At 38.8% G+C, this 22,973-nt stretch overlaps 1 protein-coding gene across 4 annotated transcripts in view; it reads right to left on the minus strand.

The window, feature by feature from the left end:
• Positions 1-22,973, minus strand: part of DIAPH3 (diaphanous related formin 3) — a 517,599-nt gene that overhangs the window by 336,975 nt on the left and 157,651 nt on the right. For all 4 annotated transcript variants that reach the window (XM_004603995.2, XM_055141227.1, XM_055141217.1 and 1 more), the window contains 2 exons: positions 18,564-18,700; positions 15,090-15,195 (listed from right to left, as the gene is read on the minus strand). In XM_004603995.2, coding sequence (XP_004604052.1) covers positions 15,090-15,195; positions 18,564-18,700 — 243 coding nt within the window. The remainder of the gene's footprint in view (positions 1-15,089; positions 15,196-18,563; positions 18,701-22,973) is intronic.

Below are 22,973 nucleotides of genomic sequence, written 5' to 3' on the forward strand. Positions count from 1 at the left end.
CAAAAGCAGAAAAAAAAAATTTTTCTTCCCCTTGAAACAAACCAAAAAAAGAAACAAAAAAACCTCATGCGTCCTGATCTTGTATAAGGGGATGCTATCATCAAAACCTACATTCAGGGAAAACATGTCATCAAAGCTAATTTATCAAGCAGTGACTCTACTTTGGCAAAAGTTCAACACAAGAGCCAATGAGATAGTCCAGAGGGTAAGGCACTTGCCTTGCACGCAGTCAACCTGGGATCAATCATAGGAACGAACCCTACATGGCCCCCAAAGCCCCACCAAGAGATCTCTGAGTGTGAGCCGGAGTAAGCCCTGAGAACCACAGGTTATGGCCCCAAAACAAAATACTTCCAATACTCCTGTATGTTTTATATGTGCATGTGTATATGAAAAAGTCATATTTAAAAAAATCATAGCTAAATCCTTTAGTATATACATTTTAGTTGCTCTTTTTTTTTCTTCTATGGTTTATTTAACAATCCATTTTTCAACACTCCTTCTTTCTTATGCCAGGCTGAAATATCTATTTCCTCATCTAAAATCCAAACAACAAGGCAAAATGATTTTCTCTAAAAAAGGTTTATTTTATTGTCATTGAAAACATTCTTTTTCTGTTGTTTTCTACCCAAAGTGTAGCCCAAAAGACCAGCCTATTAATCAATATGTTGAACCTCAGGCTGTTCCCTAAATTGTCCTCTCTCCAGAAGTTAAGGTATATATGAATTTAAAATCCTGTCTTGGATTAAGGCACAAACAAAACTCTCAGTTCCTGCTGGTTGAAAATATTTCCTAATTGTTATATTTGGTATCTAAACACTAATATCTGACCAGCCTGCCACCTCTGTCAAAACTTAAGGTTGTTTAATGTGGAGATGGAAAAAGTGCCAGAAAGAGGGAGGGGAAAGAAAAACAGATCTAAAAATAGGGGAGAAAAATGAGAAAACTTAAAACAGAGTCTACTGTTCAACTACAGGTTCACTCAGCTGTAACCAGCTTATGTCAAAAAGTCAAGTTTTTAAAAATGCTTTCTTTCCACTCTCTTGTCAGATATTACCTGGTACTCACAATCTTTTCAGCAAATAAAAGACAACAAAACAAAAAGCATATAAATAATGTTTCTGAGCCGTGATAAAAATTGAATCATTCTTGGTTACCATGATTCTGGGGAAAAGATTAAAAAAAAATTACAGAAAACTCAAAAGAGCTGCTAAAAAAGAAAGCAACATGGAAATTAAAAGATCTCTTAACTAGAAAGAGGATATGTGTAGAATAGTAGTACCATGAAACTGAGCGGCAAGATGGAAAAGAATAATCCAATTATTTTGAGAGATATTCTGAAGAGCTTAGAAAACTTTCCTCCATAATAGAGAAAAAGATTTTGCCAGATAAATGAACTTAATTCTGTAAGATATTCCCAATTCTAATGGTAACATGCTCTAACTTCCTCTTTTCATGTATTTTTTTCTAGAACAATGTTCTTCTTTCTTTCTACCAACTGTGCTCAACAAAATTGATAGAAGGTAAAAAATTCACATCTCTTGTTTTTGTTTTTCGGCCACACCCACGGGTGCACCTGGCTTACTCCTGACTCTGCATTCACCCAAGTATTATTCCTAATCGAGGGTCACTCCTGGTGGGGCTCTGGGGAGCATAGGGGGTGCCAGGAATCGAAAGTGGGTCAGCTGCGTGCAAGGCAAACTCTTAACCCACTGGAGTATCTCTGAGGCCCAGAAATCATGCATTTTTAATCATTGAATCTATCCTGGACAAACCAGTTTAAGTATGAAATTTGAGACACAACAATCATGTCTGATGCCTGAGCCCAACCACATGGCTGCTGCAATTTCTTCAAAGGCTACCAGATGCTTTCTCCTGATTATGCTGAAGAAACAGACTGCATCGTAAAACCGGCAAAAGAATTCTTTAGAAAGTTCAATCTTTGTTCAACATGTTGCCTTGAATGTAAGTAGATGTGTCTATGAGCAAAATGGTGGCAATGCTACATTAAAAAAAAAAAAGCTCCAGAAGCTAAATTAATATTGTAAACAAGTAGCAGTAAAGTACTAAAATAAAATTTCTATCTGAATCTGTGAATACATATTATCTGGGCCTGGAAGACACAGATTACACTGCCATTCATCTTCCCTACCCCATAGCAAAAATCATCCGTCTCTCTTTGCACAATCAAATTTAACATTTATCAAGTTAAAATGAGTAAATGATGCTTACAGAGAAATATTTTGCCTCCAGTGCAAATAAAGAAACTCCAAAGAATTTTAAATTCACATGTATTAATTCAGAATAAAAAACAAACCAACTGCATTATGTAGACAACACAGAAATACGAAAGTATATCAGCAGATATAAAGTTCTACGGTTTTATTTATGCTTCCAATTAAATGGTCTGTAAGTGATAGATACAGTAAAAAAAAAAATAGTAAGAACTAGAGGTAATAGCAGATTCAAGAAATAAACCGCATAGTGCACAGGGTTGTAATTTATACACAGGAATACAGAAAGAACAAACCTGTTTTTTTTTTAAATATTTATTCAGACACTCCCCCTGAAACAGCATTAATTTCTTCTATATCATCCTATGCATTTTGCTGAAACTGCTACTATTGCAATTTTCTTATGAAACATTAGCAAGCTTTAAATTCCTGAGTGAAAGCTTCCTCAGGGCAGGAGCGTATTTCATTCATCTTTATAGGCCTAATATCTGGCCTAATCCAGAGCATAAGCAGTTACTGAATTATTAACTGGGTAATTGGCTATGAAACCCTGCAATTACCTCTGGGATGTTTAATTTATCTCTCAGGTGGTCTGCTGTAGCAGCAGTAAAGAAAAATACATAGACCAAATAAATTGGCAGTAAATTATAAACAAAAATATTAACCACTCATTTATACTAGGTTTAATTTATATAACAGTTAAGTTCACACAAATATTAGTTCAATTCCTTTCATTTGTTATTTTACTTACGCTGAGCATTTGATTCATAGGATACAGTAATCCTACTCATATAAATCTCAGTGAAATTCATAATCAGGGACCAGAGTGATAGTACAGCAGGTGAGGTATTTGCCGTGCATGAGGACATATTAAGTTCAAGCCCAGCACTCCATATATACAGTCCCCCTAATACTACCAAGAGTGCTTCCTGAGCACAGCTGAGTATGACCCCCAAAACAAAATATTGATAATAAAAAAATGTAAACAAATTGATCTCTAATCTACTGAAATGTTCAAACTATCATCATGGAAAAGAAAAATTTTTTTCTACACACTAGCCTTCATTTTTTGTCATTAAACAAAAGAAAATTTATTTGTAATTTAAAATAACTTTGCCTAACAGTGATTTGGGACTGGAATAAGGATATTTAAAAAATAACAAATCAACATGTGACTATCATAGAAAAACCTGGATTATGTCTAGGGGAAACTAAGTGGCAAATTTTGATTATGTTGAGCCTAAAAAAAATTAAATCCACAAGACATTTTACCCTATCAATTACTTAAAAATATCTACCCAACATTATATTTGTCTTATTACAACAAATCTCAAAGTACATTAATTATAAATCAAGGGTGATATTTTTCTACTCTGTCTTGATACTTTAATGACTCTCAACTATATAATGGAAAACTCTTGATTTCTTTCCTCTTTTTAAAAGGAATTTTCTTCTTTCTAAACTGCAGAAAATAAGATTCAAATTTTCAAGGATCCAATCTGCAATTAAATCAATGAAACAATGATTGAAGAAATTTTGTAATGAAAAAATTTCACTATCTTTGAGTAGTGCATGAGATTACAATTCTGTCATTGACTGCAGGAAGCATAAGGGGCCAACAAACTCAGTTGCTGCCCTCTGAAATTCATCACAGTGCTTAAGCTGAAGCCACACTTCCTGTGCACTGCTCCCAGTCAACTTCTGAACATGGCAAGAATACGAAAACAGGCATCATCCTGGACATGCAGGATGTAGGGTTTAAGGGTTCACCAACTACTTTGCTAGAAATTTCTCAGAACTGCACAGCGGCCTCACACACTGCCCTCCCTTTACCTGGGGTAATGCATGCATTTTGCATTGAGCCTGAAATCTCAAAGCCTCTGTAAACTTCCTTTCAGGTTCCTACATATGCATCATCTCTTGTCCCTTGCATGTCAAATCTCTTCTCCGTGGACACAGATTACCACTGCAGTTATTTTACAAAGCAAGTTTCAGCAAGAGCGCCCTTCCCAAATTGGCTGATTCGTAAGTACCATAACTGAAAGTTCATTTTTAGCATAAAATTTTCACTTTTCCTCATTACTCTAAATGTGACCACCTTCAGCACTGTAATATGTAGCCATGAGAGACTAGGACCACCATCAGTATGGATATCTGAACATGTTTGGAACCAGTTTTTCTCCAGTAACAGTATCAAAAACACTAAAGGCTTAGATTACAGTTATCACTTATGCTCTTTTGAAAAATATATTACTAAAGATTAGAGAAAAATTTGCAGTAACCTAGGAGGACTTACCAAGCATACTTGTTGGCTAAATCCTAAAGGGATTTATATATGTCACCTCCTGTCCACTGTAAACGCTAAATATTAAAAAGCCTGAAGATCTTACTTCCCATGTTTAGTCTCAGACAAAATCATTGCTTTTTAATTAAAAAAAAGAAACTGTTGAAAAATGTGTTTTCCCTTTAGTCAGTAACTAATTTAGGGAAAATACTCCATAATATCCTGTCAACCATGACCAATGACGGTTTCAATCCATTCGATCTATACCAAGGTGCAGTGAATGTGTAGGAATGTCACCAAGGAGGTTGGGGAAGGACATTAGCAGGTTACTCTCTTTTAAGACAATTCTCTCTGATTCTTTTTCTTTTTGATTTTCTTTTCTTTTCTTTTGTGTCACACTTGGCAATACTCAGGGGTTACTCTTGGCTCTGCACTCAGAAATCACTCCTAGCAATGCTCAGGGGACCAGAGGGGATACTGGGAATCGAACCGGGGTTGGCCACATGCAAGGCAAACGCCCTCCCCGCTGTACTATGGCTCCAGACCCCCTCTGATTCTTAAATTTCTGCCAATAATGCATGTAGAGGCAGTGAAGACCCTTCTCTTGAATAATCTTCACAGGAAAAGTATACAGCAAAGCCACCACTGAGGGTGGCGATGGTGTCCCCCTCCAGAGCACATGGCAATACTATCAGAACAATGGCTCTTCAGAGCAAGTGGAAGGCATATTATTTTCAGCTGAGACTTGGGTTCCAAGTTTTTCAATCCTCTCTGTCATGTCTCCAGGAAAAGAGGACGAAAAATCAGAGAAAAATGGAAGGAAGGGAAAGAAAGGGGAGCGAAAAGGAGGGAAGGGAAGGGGAGAAGAGGGCAGAGTGGGAAATGAGAGAAGGGGAGGGGGAAGGGAAGTTGAAGAGGAAAGAGAAAGAAAGGGGAAGGAGAAATGGAAGGGAAAGGGAAGGAGAAGGTGAAGGAGAAAGGAACCTGGATTCATTTTATTCTGAATCAAGAATCCCAGGAAAGGCTGGAGAGAGAGTACAGCAGGTAAGGCACTGGCCCTATGCACAGCCAACCCAGGTTCAACAACTAGCACCCTATATGGACACCAGGGCAAGGAACCAGGAGTCAGGCCCAAGAATCACTGGGTGAGAGGCCCAAAAGGCAAAATATGAAAACAAAGACTCCTACAATCAATCATCTGGGAGTCCACAGTAAAATTATTTTTATCTGGCCATTACTGACAAAATTTTGGACTGGGAAGACCCAAAACTGTTAACAAGCATTTCCCTCCAAAGGCACCATGTGCACCTATGTGACATTGACAGCCCACCTCTTGCCAGAAACACCGTGATTTGTTTCTAATAACCAGAGATGAGAGATATTCGCTTTTTTTTTCTTTTTGGGTCACACCCAGCAATACTCAGGGGTTACTCCTAGCTTTGCACTCAGGAATTACTCCTGGCAGTGCTTGGGGGTACAATATAGGATGCCGGGGATTGAACCTGGGTCGGCTGCATGCAAGGCAAATGCCCTACCTGCTGTGCTATTGCTCCGGCCCCAAGAGAGATACTCACTTTTAAGGAACGTTCCCCTCACCATCACGCAGTCCTCACACAACTATGTGAATCTCTCCAAACTGCAGCTCTCCCGGGTTACTTGGGAGAACTTCCAAGGGGGGAAAAATGGAGGGCGGGGAGGAGGTGGTCCAATTTGTGTGTGCTTTACAAACAGCCCTACAGTGAGTTGGCCTCTTGGAGCAGGCGGTAAAGCATATCCCGGTTTTAACTGCAGTTTCCAAATATGGCACACTAGTCCTAGGTGACACCCAGGTCAGCCTGAATAACCCGAAATATCCTACCTTGCTGAACGAGGGAGAATCTGAAGGATTTAAAATGCCCTGGGCAAGTACAAAGGTGACCAATTCAAAGAGTCAGGAAGCAAGTTTCTGAGTGGTTGAAGGGAGTTTCTCATGGCTTATGGTTCAGTCAGGCCGTCCTCAGCGTGGTTACGGTCTGCAGAGCAAGCCCACATCAATGTGCAGGGTGGAGTCTTGCCAACCAGCATGTTTTCATGAAACTCCCTGTGGGATGACTTCAGTGGCATCACAGTCTGCATCCATCCTGCCTCTATCATGAACGAAGAGCTGTATTTCCTAACCTCAGAGTTTCTATCCAAAAACACCACCCACCACACCTGATAATTAGGGCTCACATAAAACTGATATCTGGGGCCGGAAAGATAGGAGTACAGGAGTAAGTCACTGGCCTTCCACTCAGCAAACCCTGGTTCAATCCCCAGCAGCATACATGGTCCCCTGAGCACCGCCAAGAGTGATTTCTGAACACACAGCCCCGTGCACAGCCTGGTGTGGGGTAAGTCACTACCGCCCGCCACTCCCAAATACAAACTGATACTTGAGTTAACATTACGACTGTGGAAATAAAGTTTATATTTGACCTAAAAGTCCATTTCCTGTAACAGCAACCATAAAGCAGACCAATGTGTTAGTGTACAACATTTTCATTCCTTTTCCTGATAAAATCTAAAACAATTCTCTTAGTCTTATGGCAAATAGCAAAGGTCTCAGTGAAGTTCAGAATCTAAATAGTGGCTCCATTACTCTAGTGCCTAGCTTCTTCTCCAACTGAGGGCTGTGAGCCCATATAGGGTCATGGAAACTGAATGCAGAGGTTATAAAATATTTGGCAACGATAAATTTTGTGAATGAGCAATAATGAAAATTCAAAATTCAGCATCATAATCTGAGGTGTTTCGGGCAGTGCCGACATTGTTAAACTTTTCCCCCCTCGTGACTCTTTTTCATCCGAAAAATATAAGAAGTTGCCCTGTAGTGAAGTCCTGCCCCAACAAGAGAAAAAACACAATAAAATAAAAGGAAATTTTAAAGATTTTTTTAAAAAATCAAAAACAAAGCATGGTGGAAACCACAAATTGGTTTTCAACCAATTTATTCACCTCTTCTTCTTAAAATAAATAATATAAATAAATATAATAAACCCTTTAACTCATTCAAGGACAATCACAGAGCCAAGATCTTCTGAGGGAGGTGTTTGGTTCCTGGCGAAACTATACTGTCCTCCCTAAACATCTGGGTGCAGGCCAGAATAGAATGTGGTGTTTCCATTAAATCATTCCTCGGGTGGCGTGGCATTGCTTCTTCTGAATTACATCTGGCAGTAAACTTTCCACACCTGGTTCCCTGGGCCTCAGGGAAATTCTCTGAGCTACCCCATACCAAGTCTGCTACACTTGAGGAAAGCAAAAATACATTTCAGTGTGCTATTTATGTTGGTACTTTCCAGATAGCAAGACTATCCAGGCCCTGGAAACAACAACTTATTCCTAAGACTCAGGATTTTACTTTTTTCATTTTATGGTGGAGAGAGAATAGACATGAAATTCTGCCAAATTCTATCATAGTCATAAGCAGTTATCTTCATTATTATTATTAAACTCAAGATGATCCAACAAGCGTCCTTTCAACAATGCATCTTTAAAAATATAATTTGCAATAAAAGAACAATGAGATTTTTTAATTTTACTATCTCCCATTTTCTCCCATGTAAAAGCAAACAATTGGTTTCTATTTTATTCAGCGGCAAACAAATTTTATTGTTAATTTGGTGATTTGCTAATATCGCTCAGACTAGTACATTTTAATAAATGCAAATTATATAACTAATGGAATAAAATGAACACTTAGAGCAATAGTTTTATGGGAAAATTGATAACCAGCTAGCACTAAAATATACTTAGTGTGTAGAAAATCTAAAAACTCCCAGAGAGGAAAGTATTTTTAGACATCACTAAAGCGTTTCTTGATCATTTAAACAGAATACAATCAGCAATCCAGAAAAGAAAATTGACTTACTCATTTCTGTACCCCAAAGTCAGCTCTCTGGAAAATAGTACCTTTACTCTTAACTGCAGTTTGCCACCTGCTAGCCATCTCATACATTAGGCATAAGAAGAGGAAGAATCTTTCATTAATGAGTAAAAACTCAATGCTTGAGTAGAAAAATTCTTTCCATTGTCTTTTCTTAATCAAGGGCACACAAATTTTTTTTAACTGCTAATAAAATTTGTTTTATTTTAAAAGTTATCATATAAATCCAAAATAAATTAATTTGTAAATAAACTGAAAATGAGGAAAAAAGGTATAAAAAGTATTTCAAAGAAGCATCAATGTTCAACAATCATTTGGCAAGATATTGAACAACATTGGTGATCAGAAATGCACAAACCCAAGTAACTTGGATTTGTAATTTTGCACCCATTCAATTGGTAAACACTAAAGGTCTACAACAGTATACTATGTAATGTGTTTATATCTATCGGATTTCTTATGTACTTTTGTGTACATAGAATCACTACTTTGAAAGGTAACAGAGTAGTTTCTTCAAATAAAAAATATTGATATTTATTTTTTTAATTTATTTATTTTTAATTAGAGAATCACCGTGAAGGTACAGTTACAGATTTATACACTTTTGTGCTTATACTTCCCTCATACAAAGTTTGGGAACCCATCCCTTCACCAGTGCCCATTCTCCACCACCCGTAAACCCAGTGTCCCTCCCACCCTCCCCAATCCCATCTCCCCCCCACCCCACCCTGCCACTGTGGCAAGGCATTCCCTTCTGTTTTCTCTCTCTAATTAGCTGTTGAAGGGCACACAAATTTAACCCAACCTTATCCCCTCAAAAGTGAGAAATTGAATTCCAATGATGCTAAAGCAACTTACATTGCTTAGTAAAACTTTTAATACTTTACACCAAGAAATCTTCCTATTTGTAAAGTATCAAAATGTAACATTACTAATGATAACATGAAATATAATTATAAATAAGGTAATTTGGTTCATTAAGACAAATATGATCATTATCTCCTGGAAGAGAGCGATGCAGTCTCTTGCCCTGTGCCTGGCTGTCTTCACCAGGGTCCCTGGGAGGGGATGGGTTGCATTTCCCTCTCCTACCTCCCCCCCAGCAGAGCCTTGACAGTTGAGGACCTCTGGAACCCAGCCACAGCCATGCTCAGGGCCACTCTCCGCACATTCGGACAAGCCTCACACATGGGGGAGCCGGCAGATGAACCCAGGTGTGTGGGACTCGGGGCCGAGATCTCCAAGGCTGCTCAGGTCTGGACAGGGCTTCTTCCACTGAGATCCCCCATTTTCCAGTAGCTAGGCAGTCACACCCAGAGACTGCCCCAGGCATCGTGTAATCCCATCAATGGCTAATATCCAGAGACTATAAAACCAAGCTCCCGGAAGCGAGTGGCCATGAGACAGTTAATAGCCTAGTTCTCCCTCTTGGAGAACCTGAGAAGCTACAGATAGTATTGGCCACTAGGGAGCACCTGACAAGCTCCCCATGGCGTATTCATATCCCAAATACAATAAAAGATATATACATACCTCTCAGAGAGCCCGGCAAGCTACGAGAATATCCCACCTGCGTGGCAGAGCTCCGCAAGCTACCCGTGGCATATTCAATATGCCAAAAACAGTAACAATAGATCTCATTTCCCTGACCCTGAAAGAGCCTCCAATCGTTGGGAAAGACAAGTAAGGAGAAGTTGCTAAAATCTCAGGGCTGAGTGTAATAGAGACGTTACTGGTGCCCGCTCGAGTAAATCAATGAACAACAGGATGACAGTGATAATCATTATCTCAGTAAAAATTTCTCTAGATGAATGAAATACCTAACTACCGAAAGAAATTTTGTCAGCAGCTTCTTTCCATTTCACTCTAGTCCCATTTAACACTATGTATCACAAGTAGTTATCAAAAAGAAATCAAAAAGAAATCAAAAAGAAATCAAAAATAACTCATAACATTATTCAAAACAGCCAAAAAGTAGATATGACCCAAAATGGTGAACAAATGAAAACTGGGTTATATAATATAGTCACATAAGAGAACGCAATGTGGCAAGGGGGAGCAGGTGGTTGGGGACAATAATATACATGACTGCATTATGTATACTTCTTATATACATAATGCAATAATGAACATGGATAACATGTTAAGTGGAAAAAAACAGTACACAAGAGCAAATCTTACATGATTCCATGTGATATGTCCACAACATAAAGATCTACAGAGATAGAAGATCAGCAGTTGCCTAAAGTTAGGGGATTCAGGAGTATTGTAGGATGACAGCTTAAATGCATAGGGTGTCCTTCAAGCGTGACGAAAATATCCTAACACTGCTTAGGATGCGGACAACATAACTCCAAATATATATATAAAACATCGTCTTGGACATTTTTTTTTTTTTTTTGCTTTTTGGGTCACACCTGGCAGTGCACAGGGGTTACTCCTGGCTCTGCACTCAGGAATTACTCCTGGCGGTGCTCAGGGGACCATATGGGATGCTGGGATTTGAACCCGGGTCGGCCACGTGCAAGGCAAACGCCCTACCCGCTGTGCTATCACTCCAGCCCCATCATCTTGGACATTTTAAATGGGTAAATTGTGTGTGATGGCTGTCTCAATGAAGTCACTAAATAAAGCATTTCACACTCTAGGAATGCTGAAAACTTTTTGTAATTTCATCTTAATATCTTCCAGAGAAGACTGATCTTTGTTCCACCTTTTCTGTATTTAAGCATTTTAATGTGCAATACTGTGAATATTAACATCTTAATGTTCAAGGACTCCCCTGTGGCTACACCACACACCTGCCATAAGAGTGGCAGCAGCTCTTCACCTGTCTCTCGGTCTCCTCTTGTTCTTCCCCCCAACACCCTCCTCTTGGCTCACTCAGCTCAGCAGAACAGGCAGCAGAATCACAGATCTGTTACCCGTGTCATTGTTTATTCCCTTGCTATGTTCTTTAAACTCTAATATAGGTGGGATCACGCAGTATTTGCCCGTGCTTGATTCACTTCGTTCAGCATGATATCTTTCAATTCCATCCGAGATGCACGCAGCAAACTGCAGAGTTTCACCTTTTCTTACTGTTTAATAGTACTCATGCAAGTTGTTATGTATAGTTGATTCCATTTTACTATGGACTACTATTCTATCGTATTAGAGCACCACAATCTAACCATTCACCTGTTAAATAACATTTGGCTTATTCCCAGTTTTTTGCGAACAGAAATTGTCATTAGTTTGGGGGAAATGCTTGAGTATAATTGCTAGATTATGTTAAATACCAATTTAATATCAACACTGGTAATGTTTCTTAAAAAAAAAAAAAAAAGAAGATCACATTCAATAGTCACTCTTCAATGGCATTGTAGTGTTTTTTTTAACAAAATTACTTCCTTAAAGCTAACATTTACTGAACACTTACACTAATGAACCAAGCACTATACTGTGTATTTAAATATATTACTTTATATAATGCCTGCCTCACAAATGAACTAGGATCTTGATCCTTATTTCCATCTCACAAATAAGAAAACTGAGATAGAGAAGAGAATCTGGACCTAACTCAGTGTCACAAAACTAAAATATGAAGAGCTCACATTTAAACAACAAAGTATACCCCTGTCAATGCATGCCAACATAACTCCCACTCCTAGAACATCTATATTTGTGATGAAACCAAAAGTACATATACGTACCCCAAAAAAGTCTGTATTTAGATACTAATGTTTAAGTGTGATTATCCCTCTTCCTAAATAAGAATGTATGATTTTCATATTGCAGACATAACAAATCAAGTATCTAGCATATGTACAACGATTGCACAAAGAGCATGCAGAATGAAGGAAATGGGATAAAGCTTTGTTCCACTTTTCCCTATAAACTTTTTCTGGGGTTTGTTTTCTTTAATTTTGCAAAAAGGAAGCCTAGGGACATATAAGAAAGGACATATAGGAAAGGAACTAAAAGTATGGAGGACTGGAGAGATAGTACAGGAGGTAGCATGCTTGCCTTGCACATAACTCGCCCAGGTTTTATTCCTGGAAACCCAAGAGGCACCCATGTGGTCCCAAAAGCCCCACTAAAAGTGATTCCTAAGCACAGAGCCAGAAGCAAGCCTTGTGCATCACTGGGTGTGGTTCAAAATTACAAAACAAAATAAAAAGCAAGTGAAGAAATGGATTACAAACTGCAAACAGGAGCTGGAGCAATAGCACAGCAGGTAGGGTGTTTGCCCTCCACGCAGCCGATCCAGGTTCAATTCCCAGTATCCCACATGGTCCCCTGAGCACCGCCAGGAGTGGTTTCTGACTACAAAGCCAGGAGTAGCCCCTGAGCATTGCCTTGTGTGACACAAAAAGCAAAAAATGGAAAAAAAACAAAACCCTGCACAGTTTGAGAACAGGGTGTGATGTTCTCCGTGATGACCATAGCTAATGTTGTACTATAATATATAACAAGATAAGCAGCTAAAAGTGTCAATCTCAAGGCCGCATCCCAATGAGAAAAAAATGTTTTCCTTTTTGTCTTTTCTCCTAATTTACTCTAAATGTGATGGATGAGAGCTGAACCTATTGTGATAATTATTTCACAAGGTGGAAATAAAAACCTAAAAGCTCTCTACCTAAATCTGTACTAATACGAATCAATTATTTCTCAATCACAACTGAGGGGAGACACCATAGCATGCCAAACTGAAGGAGGAGACTACGTGTCAATGGCAAACAGCACAACCCAGACTCCTAGCCCAGAGGAGTAAAAAAGGGCCCTTTCCCAAAAGCTCTGGCCACCAGACCCATGCAACAAACAGCACATACTCAGATTTCCCAGAAGAAAATCACAGGATTCCTTACTCACTATTCACAAACACTGTCATCAGAAAGGCCATACACATTTCAATACATCATTACAACATCACCCTAAACAAAATAAATCGAGTCTCTAATAGTTGCTGGTATTTTTTTGTCAAATACCTCCCACTAATCTGGTTTTAACAGTACATAAGTTTTCTACTCCTGCCATAATGAGCAACAACACACAAAGTTTGTAAAAATAAAGATTTAATCTAAATTCTTGATGGTATGAGTGAAAAAGGTTTACTTCGTACCTAATAGCACCTTAGTATCTGCACTGTGCTGTATATAAAGAACTCTCCAAGTCTTAAAAAAAAAATCCTAATAACCAAGTCACAACCATACCAATTGTTCTTTTTAAAAAAAAATCCAAGGTGGTGTTCATGCATCCCAACATAGATTGGCCCAAGCAGCACTCCCCTGAATACGGACACACTGACTGAAAGCCCCCTTCAAAAAAAAAAAGTGGAAAAAAAAAAGGTAAAGGAGAAATGAATCTTAAACAACTTTACACTGTGATATTTAATTTTGAATTAGACTTTGATACTACTTTGAAAATCTCAATATTGTGTCCTGGGTCTCATTATGAGAATAGGAACTCAACTACACGATGAACTACAACATTGTTGTAAGAAAAGATGAAATTTGCAGTTTACTGCAACTTGGGTAGAATTGGGGAGCATCAGGTTAGGCAAAATAGGTCAAAGGGACAAGGACAAATAGGGGATGATCTCAGTTATCTGTTTTCACTGTATCACTGTCACTGAATTCCCGTTGCTCATTGATTTGCTCGAGTGGATACCAGTAACATCTCCATTGTGAGACTTGTTGTTACTGTTTTTGGCATACTGAATATGCCACAGGTAACTTGCCAGGCTCTGCCGTGTGGGTGAGATACTCTCGGTAGCTTGCCGGGCTCTCCGAGAGGGGCAGAGGAATCGAACCCGGGTTGGCCATGTGCAAAGCAAACACCTTACCCTCTGGCTATCGCTCCAGCCCAGTTATCTGTTTTATATAAATAAAACAAGAGAGAAAATAGTACATCTAATGATGACTATCCCTTGGTTTCTGACTACAAAACTGAAGCTACCAAAGAGCAAAAGAGCGGATCAGGGGCTTGAGTGATAATGGAAATGAAGAGGCAGACTAGGAGTGACATAAGGACTTGAACGGAACGTCTTGGGCACTTTGATGATGGTGCTAAATGTACAATAACTTTGTACGTCAAAAGCAGAAAATGTTGACGTTGTTGGTACCATGCTATCTAAATTAAAATAAATTTTTTAAATAACGGAACTGAGGCAAGACAGAATTTGTTTCAAAAAAAGATAATTGTTTTTAAATCTGCTATAATAAAAAAGTACAAATAACATGATTCCCCAAACTTCTTAAAAATTAGAAAACCCAACCCAATGAGAATAATAAAAAAATACTTGGGATTATGTCCTACAGAGAAATGAAGTAAGTCAGCTTCTAAGAAACAACCTAAGGAAATAATCGTTGATTTATTATAAATTAGAATCACATATTAAAAGTAGTGCTTCAGGGGCCGGAGCGATAGCACAGCGGGTAGGGCGTTTGCCTTGCATGCGGCCGACCAGGGTTCGATCCCCGGCATCCCATATGGTCCCGCGGGCACTGCCAGGAGCAATTCCTGAGTGCAAAACCAAGAGTAACCCCTGGGCGTTGCTGGGTGTGACCCAAAAAAAAAAAAAAAAGTAGTGCTTCAAAATACTAAATGCACATTGACTTTATACTAGTATTAAATATCAATCAGAAAACAAAACATAGAAAATAAAATACATGAAACCTACTTGCAATTGAACAGAATTGTGCTGAAGACCTTCCACAATAGAAGAAAATCTGTCAATTTTTCTTTCTTCTCCAGCTGATGTTAAAGCTTCTAAAACTTCTTCAAGGCTATTAAAATATTTGAATTTTTTTTATTAAATTGCAAATAAAAAGTAACCGTAAATGTCATAATATAATTATACTTTGCTTGCTGAATTGCAAAATCACCTCTGGACAATCAAACATTTTAAAATTAGCTTATTGATTACATGATTACAAATAATGTTCTAAAAATCATGTTTTAATTTGTTCCTAATAACCCTAGGATGCGTACTTACCAAGGATATTTATAGTGTGCTAACTATATACATTAGGCACTATTTAAACAAACTTACAAACAAGCTTTCAATGTTGTTATTAAAATGAACAACTCACTTTAACGTATTTAATCAATGAAGTTAGTATTCTTCTTTATTACAGATAACGGAACTGAGGCAAGACAGAATTTGTCTAAAGTCTCGCATCCACTAAATAGGAAAGCTAGGATCTGAAACCAATAAGTCTGTATAGTGAGCACTATATAAAGTCTATTTACATGCTTGTGAGTTCAAATAAGTTATGAAACCAAAAATGAAAAGTAGGAGTAAGAAATTAGTAGTCAACTATAAAACTCATTATGCAAGAAATAGCCCTTTCTCCTTTAAAGATTGACAGAACTCAGTAGCTCAGAATGACTATAGCAGCTGTTTGTAGGCAAACTCATAGCCCTAAAACATTATCATTTTGCAATAAGGATACTGAGAGATTACCAAGTTTGTTCCTTTACCTATTTTCTGCATGCAGTTCTTATCCAGATAATTTTCAACTATCTTTGTCATGGACTGGAGCAATAGTACAGCGAGTAGGGCATTTGCCTTGCACGCGGCTGACCCAGGTTCAATTCCTCCATCCCTCTCGGAGAGCCCAGCAAGCTACTGGGAGTATCCCACCCGGCCCGCACGGCAGAGCCTGGCAAGCTACCCGTGGTGTTTTCGATATGCCAAAAACAGTAACAACAAGTCTCACAATGGAGACATTACTGGTGCCCGCATGAGCAAATTGATGAACAATGGGACAACAGTGCTATACTGCTATCTTTGTCATAGCGTTTCCTTCTCTATCCCAACTGCCTTCTCCCTCAGCACGAGGCAGGCCTCCAACCACGAACCAAACCTCCTGGTGCTCATTTCCACTGTCCTTGGGTATTCTCTCATGTTACGTTTTTATTTATTTATTTATTTATTTATTTTTGCTTTTTGGGCCACACCCAGCGATGCTCAGGGGTTACTCCTAGCTTTGCACTCAGGAATTACTCCTGGTGGTGCTTGGGGGACCATATGGGATGCCGGGCATCGAACCCGGGTCGGCCATATGCAAGGCGAACGCCCTACCCGCTGTGCTATCACTCCGGCCCTCATGTTATGTTTTTATATACCACAAATGAGTCCAATCACTTCACATCGATCCCTCTCCTGTATTACTTCACTCAGCATGGATACTCCCCATGTCCTTCCATTTAGTTAAGGAGAGAAAGGGAGGGAGGGGCACCTGCCATAGATAGGCTAGGGGGAGGGTGGGAGGGAAACTGGGGTCATTAGTGGTAGGAAACATACACTGGTGTGGACATGGGTGTTGGAACACTGAACCCAACCATAAACAGCTTTGCAATTCCACATCACACGGTGATTTGATAATACTTCTAAAAAAAAAAGTTATTATCTACAGCATTTTGATGGTGATATGAAAAAATCAAGAATTAGATCATAGAAGTGAAGGGAAGAAAAAGAGAAAAATAAAAAATGTTTAACACATTGTTAACAAGAGACATGAACCATCAGTGACATCAAGAGACATGAACCACTTGAATGTGGCTTAATTAACATAAACAGCAGGACTTTGATGTGTTAAAAAAAATAATCAGGAAGGAAAAGAAGACCAAAGAAAAGAGAAGAAACAGCAGGTAAAGGAGATAGAAGAAAGAAAAGGTAAGAGGAAGACAGAAGGAAATGAGAAGTAGTGGCAGAGTGGCAGATGTCTTGGGTAGCATTGAAGCACTGTCCTCCTGTTCACTGATTCGCTCCAGCGGGCAACTGTAACATCTCCATTGTGAGAATTGTTGTTACTGTTTTGGCATTTCGAATTCGCCACGAGGGAGCTTGCCAGGCTCTGCTGTGTGGGCGAGATACGCTCGGTAGCTTGTCGCGCTCTCTGAGAGGGGCGGGAGGAATCGAACCCGGGTCCGCCGCGTGCAAGGCAAACGCCCTACCCGCTGCATATTGCTCCAGCCCATGTCTTGGGTATTAGTATTAAATTCTTTCTTTCATTTTACAGCAGGATCAACATCTCAAAATGAGCAAGAGAAAGTGCTAAGGCTGTCACCCTGGCTTTCCATGCTGGGATTGCATCTGACTTCAGCCGAGGTCACAGATACATACATGCTACATAAGGTTCAGGAGTAAAAGGCCGAGATGAACGATGGCTGTTTAAGTGTCCAGCTAGATCCCAAAGGGGCAGCCCACAGACAGTCACTAGCCCCAGCAGAAGCAGCAGAGTTGGGGCGGGAGGTGGCCGGTTAGGACTCTGCCTGTTCTTATTTCTTTTTGTTCTTTTGGTTGTCCAGTTTTCAGTTTTATTCTTTCTTAATAGCAAGCCATATGATATCTAAGGATTTCCAAATACAAGTAGAATCCCCAGTCTTCTTTAAAAAGCAGAGGGTTTTTTTTCCCCCCCTTTTGGGGCCACACCCAGCGATGCACATGGGGTTATTCCTGGTTCATACACTCAGGAATTACTCCTGGCGGTGCTTGGGGGACCATATGGGATACTGGAAATCGAACCTGGGTCAGCCGGGTGCAAGGCAAATGCCCTACCCGATGTGCTATCACTCCAGCCACCTCAAAGAGATTTTTTTAAATAAGTATCTTTGCTGTAAGTGTTCTGGTCTTTCAGTTAGAATCCGAACAAACATAATGTCTTCAAAATTTAAACCTTTATTTAGCATATATTTTACAAGCCAAAACCATGCCTCCTCCTCCTCAAGTAGTAACAGACTATTACACATCATACTTTCAAAACCTGCCTTTCACAGTGCTTGTCAAATAGAGATGTCGGCATCAGTTACATGATAAATTAATTCCATCTGGAAAAAATTATATAAGAAACATAATCCATTTCTACAGCTATCAAACTTTTCACTTAGATTATTTCCTCAGAACTTCTTGAGTTCACAACAAGCTTAAAATAAGTAACAAAGAAGTTTTTCATAGAAACATGTTAGCCCATAGCTACAATACCAAGTAAAAAATAATTATTGTTCAAATATTTCTGTTCAGTGAGTATAAATCTAAATCTACTATTCAAGTATACTTTATTTAATTATGTTCAGGAATGAAAGCATTAAGCGAATCAAAGTATATCATGTTATAACAGAATTAAAGGAATAAGTTAAGATGACTTACATGTTTTCCTCTCCTACAATGCATACCGCAGAGAGGAGTTTCACCACATCAGTCATCATATTGGGGTACTCTGGATCGATGGCTTTGGCTAACAATGACAGACTTCTCTCTTCACTCATAATTCTTTCCAAGCCATACTGTACCATAGCACAAAGAGATTAAACGTTAGAAGTTAGTTAGAAAATGTGTGCCCTAAAGAAAAATGTATTTAAAATTCTTTATAGGATAATGCATTTTACACTTAGTAAAAGGCCAAGAAAAATGAAGAACGGACAAGAAAGATGAAAAATGTAAAACACCCTGAAGAATTTATGAAAGTAGTCATTTTAAATCAAGAATAATGTTAACCAAATGCAGGCAACACCCCCCCCCCAGGATTAAAACAATATGACTGATAATTGCTAGTAAAGAAACAGTGAAGGAACAAAGATTTTTCACTAGGAACACACAAAGTGTAGAGTTACTAAAGCAGGCAGTAAAATGAGAAAGTTTCTGCTAAGATTAGTGATATACTACTGTGTAAATACACAGAGCAGCAAATCCCAGCGAACCGTATGGATAAGTTAGGATTATGGTGCACACCCCTGGCACTTTGGTGGTGCCAAAACTGGACTTCTAAAATATAAATTTACTACCTTACAAAACCAGTATGACTTCTGGGGGGAAAGGTTAAGTTTAATTTAAAAATTAATTTTAAGAGCTTGGAGCAATAGTGCAGCAGGTGAGGCACTCACCTTGCACACACCCAACCCAAGCACCTCTGGGAGTAATTCATGAGTACAGAGCCAGGAGTAATTCCAGAGCGTCACAGGTATGCCCCCTCACCCCACAACCAAAATAAATAAAACTCTCATCAACAAGCTCTACATAAAAAAAAAATAATAATTTTAAGCAAAAGTGCTTTAATCATACTATCTGGGCATGTAATTAAAATGAAACACTGAAATGAATTTTACTTTTTATCTTTCAAAGCAATCAATATTCAGTGTTATTTTACACTTAGAGCAACCTCAATTCAGACTAGCCACACTCAAGAGCTCTTTAGCCCAAGTGGCAAAATGAGAGAGGGCAGGTGAAGAGAGTATCATTCATAAAGGAGCAAAAGCTTAAGGAAACCTTGGGCAGGTACCATGCAAGAACTGCCATAATGCATTCAGAATGATTTTACCTGAAAACTGATAGAGTTGCAAATACATCGTATACATAAGATAACTTTGAAGAGGAGAAAGTCTGTTTCCTAGATGGCATACCCATTTGGAAGATAAGCTATGTTCATATTTAATATTTGCATACATATTTATTTACAAGATATAGCTTTTGATTTAAGAAGATATTCATCTCTTAGGGCACACTTACAATTCTACTGAAGGATTCAAATAACAGAGAACAGACAATGTAAGAGGAAAAATTACATGTAATTACCAAGCACTGTAGAGCCTATTTGTAAAGAATGAAAAAATTGTTCAATAAGTTACAACTCTGCACTTACGAAAACCCTTAGTCCCAATTAGAAACCTATGAACTATTAAAAAAAAAAACTAGTTATTAACACAAGATAAGTATCAAAGTAGAATCTAGAACAAGTTTAGATGCAAATGTTTTGAGTGTTAACTCCTCCGCTGCCCTTCCTCTCTTGTATATGCTCTGCACGTAAAAGCAAGCTCTCACCTTGTGTTGAAATACTCCACATGCTTAAATTAGTCTAAGATACAGATACAAAGGAGAAAGTACAAGTAGAAGGACCAAGGTACACAAGATTTAATTTTTCATCACTCTGTCTTGTTGGTGAAGATAAAAATTTACAGAGACAAGAAACACAGAAAGGCAGTGCTCACTTTTCTGACGGTGTGGGTTATTTAGAACTGCACACAAACCAAATAAGAGGAACGGTCAGACAAAACTACACTTTGGAAATTATTCCAGAGAATTGTCAGAGGTTAATAAAGTCCCAACTCAAAAAGTCACTCGGACTCGCATCACCAGCTACCCAAAGGTTGGCTCCATCCTAATAAACCTCAAACTCAGGTTCGAGTTGTTTTTCTCTAATAGCTTCCCTTCATCTCCTGCCAACCTAGTTGTCTTTAACCAGTACCTACCCTTCTGGAATCAGAATCTTGTGTCTCCTACACTCTCTCAGGATGTTTCAGGCTGTTTCCAAGTAATACTGCCTACCTTCTCTGTCAAGTCCTCTGTCCTAAACCACTGTGCGTGAAAGATGAAACAGGAGCATTCTGATTTCCTGATTTTGACCAACATCTTGCGACCCCCAAAATCTCATCTGATTGTGCTAACATAAGAATATGAAGTATTGGTATGTTTTAAAACTATAATGAACACAGATTACCACCACTCAGCATCGTGAACTAAGTAAAATTGCTTCCTTTTTGTATCAAATGAGTCTCTCTAATTTTTTTTTTCTTTTTGGGTCACACCCGGTGATGCACAGGGGTTACTCCTGGATCTGCACTCAGGAATCCCTGGCGATGCTCAGGGAGCCATGTGGGATGCTGGGAATTGAACCCGGGTTGGCCGTGTGCAAGGCAAATGCTCTACCTCCTCTGCTATCGCTCCAGGTCGAGTCTCTTTTTTTAAGCTAAGCAGAATCAAACAAAAATTTTTGACACTGTGATACAAATAGTCAACTTACCAGAATTGGCACTTAAAAGTGCTTTAAATAAAGGCTCTTTGAAAGTTAGAGAAGAGGTGACAAACTGTGGAAGGTCTAAGGATGTCTCTCTCTTGAATGTCAAGGACCCACTCTGGGTTATACGAAAACCCCTCTGTGTTCTAAACTGAGGACCAATACCATGTTCCATTTGCATTCCACCTGAGACCTATTATTACCTAACAGAATTTCAGTCATTCAAGACATGTTTCGGTAGGAGTAGGCATTCAAGTACCATAAATTCCTATGTGAGATGCCCACATATGTATGCTGAACTCCCAGTGAGTTGATTCTAGAACCAGAGATCATTTGGGGAAGGGGGTTGGCTTCAGGAATGAATCACTGCACTGTATACACCTCAGAGCACATAAAATGTGCTGACAAAAATGAAGCCCCTATTTTAATTGTGTACTGAATATACTAGCAATATGTCCTAACTTGAATTTTCTTCCTAATGAGTACTCAAAATCATCTTCCCCTGGCAAGGGAGGGACAGAGGGGCAACTATTTAAAACTTTGGGACTAAATGACTATCATGTGGCTACCAGAGGGTACTGGAGAGTGACTAAATTGCTACAAAGGGGAAAAATATCTCATAAAGGACAGAACTGGGCTTTCAGGGGTGAAGGCTTAGTAGTACAAATATTGATTTTTGCACCATGTTATGTTATAACGCAGTATAATTTTTCTTAATAAAAATATTCCAACTATTTAATAAAAACAGTCCAACAAACAGTTGCATTAAAAACAGTCCAAGTATTTTAATAAAAATAGTCCAATTAGAATATTCACATATCCATATTTGAATATAAAATTCAAATTCATTCATTGCATCAATTGTGTAATTGCTAGTACCAAATAAGGTACCGCACTTTTTTTTCTCTTTAGAGCCTGCATTTTTGTCAGTGAACTCATAAAGATTCCACATTAAAATATACAAGAAAACTCAACCTGGTCAGGGTGGGGGTAGGGCAGGGTGAGGATAAAGGTGATAACAATAAATGGCAATGAACATTTATTTCAACTCAACAAATACAAACTATAAGTAAAGCAATTTACTATTATGAGAATACATTATTTTAGATAAAAAGGTTTATTCAACTATGCAGCTGTTAGAAAAAAGGAGGTCAAGAATTTTGTAGTTAAGTGGATGGGCATGAAAAGTTTCATGCTGAGTGAAATGAGTCAGAAAGAGAGAGACAGACATAGAAAGATTGCACTCATCTATGGTATATAGAATAACAGAGTGGGAGACTAACACCCAAGAACTGTAGAAATAAGTACCAGGGAAAGTTCTCACGTTCCGGGGAAAGGTCAACTCAGAGAAGCGATCACCAACTACATTGTAGTCGAAGGCCATGTGGGGGAAGGGAGTTGCGGGCTGAATGAGGGCTAGAGACTGAGCACAGCGGCCACTCAACACCTTTATTGCAAACCACAACAGCTAATTAGAGAGAGAAAACAGAAGGGAATGCCTTGCCACAGTGGCAGGGTGGGGTGGGGGGGAGATGGGATTGGGGAGGGTGGGAGGGACACTGGGTTTACGGGTGGTGGAGAATGGGCACTGGTGGAGGGATGGGTTCCCAAACTTTGTATGAGGGAAGTATAAGCACAAAAGTGTATAAATCTGTAACTGTACCCTCACGGTGATTCTCTAATTAAAAATAAATAAATTAAAAAAAAATGAAAATTAAAATAAATAAAATAGCCTAAAAAAAAAAAAAAGGTTTATTCAGTCCAAATTA

This window comes from Sorex araneus, chromosome 1, assembly GCF_027595985.1.
Source record: "Sorex araneus isolate mSorAra2 chromosome 1, mSorAra2.pri, whole genome shotgun sequence".
NCBI lineage: Eukaryota > Metazoa > Chordata > Mammalia > Eulipotyphla > Soricidae > Sorex > Sorex araneus.